General features: G+C 46.0%; 1 protein-coding gene across 1 annotated transcript in view; it reads right to left on the reverse strand.

The window, feature by feature from the left end:
- Nucleotides 1–7,044, reverse strand: part of usp38 (ubiquitin specific peptidase 38) — a 19,555-nt gene extending 12,511 nt beyond the window's left edge. Inside the window, exons 1-3 of the mRNA XM_030787963.1 lie at nt 6,992–7,044; nt 5,231–5,959; nt 2,898–3,033 (exon numbers count right to left, since the gene is read on the reverse strand). Of these exons, the coding sequence (XP_030643823.1) occupies nt 2,898–3,033; nt 5,231–5,912 (818 nt within the window). The 5' untranslated portion in view covers nt 5,913–5,959; nt 6,992–7,044. The remainder of the gene's footprint in view (nt 1–2,897; nt 3,034–5,230; nt 5,960–6,991) is intronic.
- Nucleotides 7,045–7,500: the final 456 nt, after the last annotated feature.

Here is a 7,500-nt window from a genome sequence, read left to right on the forward strand (position 1 = left end):
CACACTCATACACGCACTCATACACGCACTCATACACGCACTCATACACACTCATACACACACTCATACACACTCATACACACTCATACACACACTCCAACCCCCACTCATACACACTCATACACACACTCATACACACACTCCCATAACCCCCACTCCAACACACTGTAACACACTACAACACACTATAACACACTCATACACACACTCATACACACACTCCCATAACCCCCACTCCAACACACTGTAACACACTATAACACACTCATACACACACTCATACACACACTCATACACACACTCATACACACACTCCCATAACCCCCACTCCAACACACTGTAACACACTACAACACACTATAACACACTCATACACACACTCATACACACACTCATACACACACTCCCATAACCCCCACTCCAACACACTGTAACACACTATAACACACTCATACACACACTCATACACACACTCATACACACACTCATACACACACTCATACACACACTCCCATAACCCCCACTCCAACACACTCATACACACACTCATACACAAACTCCAACCCCCACTCATACACACACTCCAACCCCCACTCATACACACACTCATACACACACTCATACACACACTCCCATAACCCCCACTCCAACACACTCATACACACACTCATACACACACTCATACACACACTCATACACACACTCATACACACACTCCCATAACCCCCACTCCAACACACTCATACACACACTCATACACACTCATACACACACTCATACACACACTCCCATAACCCCCACTCCAACACACTGTAACACACTGTAACACACTCATACACACACTCATACACACACTCATACACACACTCCCATAACCCCCACTCCAACACACTGTAACACACTATAACACACTATAACACACTCATACACACACTCATACACACACTCATACACACACTCCCATAACCCCCACTCCAACACACTGTAACACACTATAACACACTATAACACACTATAACACACTCATACACACACTCATACACACACTCATACACACACTCCCATAACCCCCACTCCAACACACTGTAACACACTGTAACACACTCATACACACACTCATACACACACATACACACACATACACACACTCATACACACACTCCCATAACCCCCACTCCAACACACTGTAACACACTATAACACACTATAACACACTCATACACACTCATACACACTCATACACACACTCCCATAACCCCCACTCCAACACACTGTAACACACTATAACACACTATAACACACTCATACACACACTCATACACACACTCCCATAACCCCCACTCCAACACACTGTAACACACTGTAACACACTCATACACACACTCATACACACACTCATACACACACTCATACACACACTCCCATAACCCCCACTCCAACACACTGTAACACACTACAACACACTATAACACACTCATACACACACTCATACACACACTCATACACACACTCCCATAACCCCCACTCCAACACACTATAACACACTCATACACACACTCATACACACACTCATACACACACTCCCATAACCCCCACTCCAACACACTGTAACACACTATAACACACTATAACACACTCATACACACACTCATACACACACTCCCATAACCCCCACTCCAACACACTGTAACACACTCATACACACACTCATACACACACTCATACACACACTCATACACACACTCCCATAACCCCCACTCCAACACACTGTAACACACTGTAACACACTCATACACACTCATACACACTCATACACACTCATACACACACTCATACACACACTCATACACACACTCCCATAACCCCTACTCCAACACACTCATACACACACTCATACACACACTCCCATAACCCCCACTCCAACACACTGTAACACACTATAACACACTATAACACACTATAACACACTCATACACACACTCATACACACACTCCCATAACCCCCACTCCAACACACTGTAACACACTCATACACACACTCATACACACACTCATACACACACTCCCATAACCCCCACTCCAACACACTGTAACACACTGTAACACACTCATACACACTCATACACACTCATACACACTCATACACACTCATACACACTCATACACACACTCATACACACACTCCCATAACCCCTACTCCAACACACTCATACACACACTCATACACACACTCATACACACTCCCATAACCCCCACTCCAACACACTGTAACACACTCATACACACACTCATACACACTCATACACACACTCATACACGCACTCATACACACACTCATACACACACTCATACACATACTCCCATAACCCCCACTCCAACACACTGTAACACACTGTAACACACTCATACACACACTCATACACACACTCCCATAACCCCCACTCCAACACACTCATACACACACTTATGCACACACTCCAACCCCCACTCATACACACACTCATACACACACTCATACACACACTCCCATAACCCCTACTCCAACACACTCATACACACACTCATACACACACTCATACACACACTCATATACACTCATACACACTCCCATAACCCCCACTCCAACACACTCTAACACACTCTAACACACTCTTACACACTCTTACACACTCTTACACACTCTTACACACTCATACACACTCCCATAACCCCCACACAAACACACAGCCATAAGACCAACTCAAACATTATAGCCATGTCTTCAATGCTTCAGTACTGGCCATTTGAGCAGGAATTCATTTCTTACCTTGTTTCACATACTCACGCACACAAACACACACACACACACAGCCTGCACGCACACACAAACACACAAACACACACATACACACACAGACCTGCAGAGAGCCTGTGTCATGCTGGCGTCCTTGACGTTCTGGTCAGTGGTGAGACTCTTGATGAGGACAGTGATCATCTGTAGTGGAATATGCTGAACCAGACTGGCCAGAGCAATGGAGGGGTCAAACGCCGGGTCTGTAACACACACACACACAGCACAGAGTCTGTAATACACACACACACAACCCAGCACAGAGTCTGTAATACACACACACACACACACACACACACACACACACACACACACACAACACAGAGTCTGTAATACACACACACACACACACACAGCACAGAGTCTGTAATACACACACACACACACACACACACACACACACAACCCAGCACAGAGTCTGTAATACACACACACACACACACACAACCCAGCACAGAGTCTGTAACACACACACACACACACACACAACCCAGCACAGAGTCTGTAACACACACACACACACACACACAACCCAGCACAGAGTCTGTAACACACATCACACGACACAGAGTCTGTAACACACACACACACACACACAACCCAACACAGAGTCTGTAACACACACACACACACACACAACCCAACACAGAGTCTGTAACACACACACACACACACACAACCCAACACAGAGTCTGTAACACACACACACACACACACAACCCAACACAGAGTCTGTAATACACACACACACACACACACAACACAGAGTCTGTAACACACATCACACGATACAGAGTCTGTAATACACACACACACACACACACACAACACACACACACACAACACAGAGTCTGTAATACACACACACACACAACCCAACACAGAGTCTGTAACACACATCACACGACACAGAGTCTGTAATACACACACGCACACACACACACACACAACACAGAGTCTGTAACACACATCACACGACACAGAGTCTGTAACACACATCACACAACATAAAGTCTGTAACACACAACCCAACACAGAGTCTGTAACACACATCACACAACCCAAAATAGAGGGGTCAAACGCAGGGTCTGACAGACACACACAAATGCGCGCGCGCACACACACACACAGACACACACAGACACACACCAACCTGAAACAGAGGGTTCAAACACATGGTCTGTAACAGACACACAAACACGCATGCACACACACCGACCCAAAACAGAGGGTTCAACACATGGCCGGTGTTACGAGGGTTAGTGATCACATTATATGTTGTTGCTGCCTCTGTCTTTTCGATCTGTCCGTTTTCTTGTAGGTGGAGTCTGACACGGATTCGTTTGTGGGCGGGGCCTCTCCTATTTAAGCGACCCGTCCCAAGATGGCTCTCTCTCTCACTCTCCCTCATTCTCGATTCCCTCGGGCAGACGCGGAAACTACCTTTCGTTTATAGCGGATGTTATTTAGTTTCTTGTGTTAGTTAATGTCGTTATAGTTTGTAAACACCTGGGTCATTTACTGTACATGAGTATATTTGGCGGGCACTTGTTTTGAGCACTGTAGGGCAGGTTCAGCGAGAGTAGCAGCAAGTGGGACGGAAGACTCACGTTTTTCTTTTCGGGAGCCAGGGAAGTTGCTTTGTGCACAAGGAAGAAAGCGTGAGGGTTTTTTTTCTTTTTTTTATTATCTTGTCTTCTGTTTTCCCCGTTGTTCTCATTTGCTGCCGCCTCGATCCCTTATTTTGTGAGTTTTGTTAATTTTCATTAAAATTGTCAAGCTTAAGCGTACGGAACGGTGTGGGGTTTATTTTATGTTACTGCGTCCTGCTTTGGTCTTTTTTTACAAAAAGGCTGGGCTCGTAACAGCCGGTAACACACATCAAACAACCCAACACAGAGGGTTCAAATGCAGGGTCTGTAGTACGCGCGCACACGCGCACACACACACACACACACACACACACAGAACAACCCAAACAGAGGGTTCAATACGCGTGGTCTGTAACACACACAAAACAAGCCAACACAGAGGACTTTGTGGACTGGAGCCTAGATGGACATAAAGCAAACGCTTCCTTTTGAAAGGACTGGAGTGTGTGACATTGGAAAGGGAAGAGATGGAGTGAAAAGCCTGTTCTGTGTGGGCTTATGGGACAGGGGCCTCAAACCATCTACTGTAGAAACTGTTAGAAAACTGTACACACTGCAGAGTGAGAGTGGACTGCATCTCCGTAAATGGAGATAACAAAATATTGCTGAGTGTCAAATCAGAACTCAAAGGCTTAAAGCTACTTAATTAATATGAAAAGACTGTTCCTACAGTGAACACGATGTTTCAGCACACACACACACACACACACACACACACACACACAGACCTGCTCTGACATGATCTCACCAGTGGAGGAGATGATGGCAAACACTTCCTGTAGAGAGGGAAGCAGAGTGGATGGCTCCGCCTTCCAGATGCCCTGTAGCAGTCCGCTCACCTTGGTCACCTGGGCCACATACTCACGCACCTCCTTCTCCTCGCCGGCCTGGCACTGAAAGTAACCCATGGTCCGTACCAGCTGCTGGCAGAAGAGGGCGCCGGCCTTGTCCCGCGGCACACACTGCGGGAAATCTGCCAACAGCGCCGCCAGCCGGGCGCAGAGAGCCGGCGCCGGGCGCGCACACACCATCCGCAGGAACTCCGTCTGCAGGAGCGGAGCCAGCTCCAGCACAGAGGGGCAGCTGCGGAGCAGCCGCAGGGAGCCGTGCAGAAAGTCCACGATGGCCGGGTCTTTCCGCGCCAACGGGCCGTAGCCCTGCTGGAGGAGGCCCAGTACAAAGTCCCGACTGAGGAACTGGGCAAACTGGTCGCGGTGGTAGCGGGCGTACGCCTCCTGTACCTGGACGCCCACCTGTCGCTGGAAGGCGTCATCTCCCAGGAGTATAAGGCGCGTGGTGAGAGCGTACAGGGCTTGGCACTGCTCCTCCGTCACCTCCTTCTCAGCCGCCTCCACCACCTTCTTTACAATAGCCCGTTTGACCGTCACGGGGTGAGCGGAGCTGACCAGCGCCTCCAGAATCTTATCCATGGCGACGGTCTACAGGGGTGTGATCAGGGCAAATGGAGGAGTCTCATCTGACACACACACACAGAGGGACAGAACAAAGGGTTAAACTGAGACAGTAATATCCCGTAATATGCTGGCTCTGGGAGTAAGAGATGAGGGAAGTGACCCAGAAACCAGAAGGTTGTGAGATCAAATGTCAACTTTAGTAACTCTCTGCCAGTGGTTCATCACTTAAGACCTAAAGGCTGCAATAGAAGTGTGTGATCTTCTTCATAAGGAAGTCACTCTGAAGGAATATATTCAGATGCAGTTCCGATTCACCAAAGGAACTATCAACTGTGACTGTTTACTTTCACCTCATACTCATCACACATCAGATCAGTGTTGAAACAGGAGACTGAGAGAGGGGGAGAGAGAGAGACAGACAGAGAGAGAGAGAGAGAGAGTGAGTTCGTAATTATTGCTCAAGTGAAATGACAGCGGTGCTAACCTACCGTGCTAGCTAATCTACCAACAGCGAACATCGCCGACCAGCATTCCCTAGCTTTCTTTAAAACATCTCAGACCTGTTTGAAATGTTTTCGGGGACTGTAACAAGGCTTCAGTGATTTAAGTTACCGGCATATTCAGTTAGACAGCAGTTGATAAAACACCCCATAGTTGTCAAGCTAATGCTAACGCTATATATTCCGAGTATATTAGTCGGCAGTATAATTAAATGTATATAAATCTTAACAAAATAAGATTCTGTTGAATAAGTACTTGACTTCTCTATCTCGACGGTACTCTGAGAAAAATAAGCGACTGCTAAACATATTAAAAATGCTAACGTTAGCATGCTGGCTAATGTTATTTAGCTAGCTAGTTTAAATCACAAAAAAATAACGCGGGGTGAATGTTTTTGAACATAAGGAGTTCTCAGATGTAAAGTATTAACATCACAGGATGTCATAACTTAATAACTGTTTGGCATGAAACAGCTACGACTACGAGTCATCTCAACGACATGACAGCAGGCCGGAGATGTCACTGACTTAGCAAAAAACCACGGCTTGCTCTGGAAATCTTAATAAACAGGGACAATAATGCCTGATACTTACCAAAATTATTCATCTCCAAACTGTCTAAAGGAGAATGCTACAAACGAGCAACAGTGACGATCGTTTTACAGTACTTTGTATCTTACTGTTTCGGACCTTTACAGTACAATCAGCTGATTTGAAACCCACACACACACATACACATACGTCATTCTCACGGTCCTCTGATTTCTTCAGGACCTCAGATTTTCGTCCTGTATTTTGCCGTTGTTTTTTATGCGGACGTTTTAACAATGTGTCAGATAAAGTTTACTCAGCCCGTGCAACTTGATTCTGAGTCGTCGTGAAAGCCTTAAAACTCTATCCAAAAACTAATTACCCGAAAATATTTTTCATTTTCCCGTTGAAAAGATATGTTTATAGAGACAGAGAGGAGATTCAGTGAATACCAAGGGAAGTTCAGTTGATTTTAATGAAATACATTCATAATCAGTGGTGGACGAAGTCCACAAATCCTGTACATGAGTAAAAGTAGAGATACCCGTGGTACAATATTATTCCAGTAAAAT

The sequence above is a fragment of the Chanos chanos genome, chromosome 11, assembly GCF_902362185.1.
Source record: "Chanos chanos chromosome 11, fChaCha1.1, whole genome shotgun sequence".
In the NCBI taxonomy this organism is placed as follows: Eukaryota; Metazoa; Chordata; class Actinopteri; order Gonorynchiformes; family Chanidae; genus Chanos; species Chanos chanos.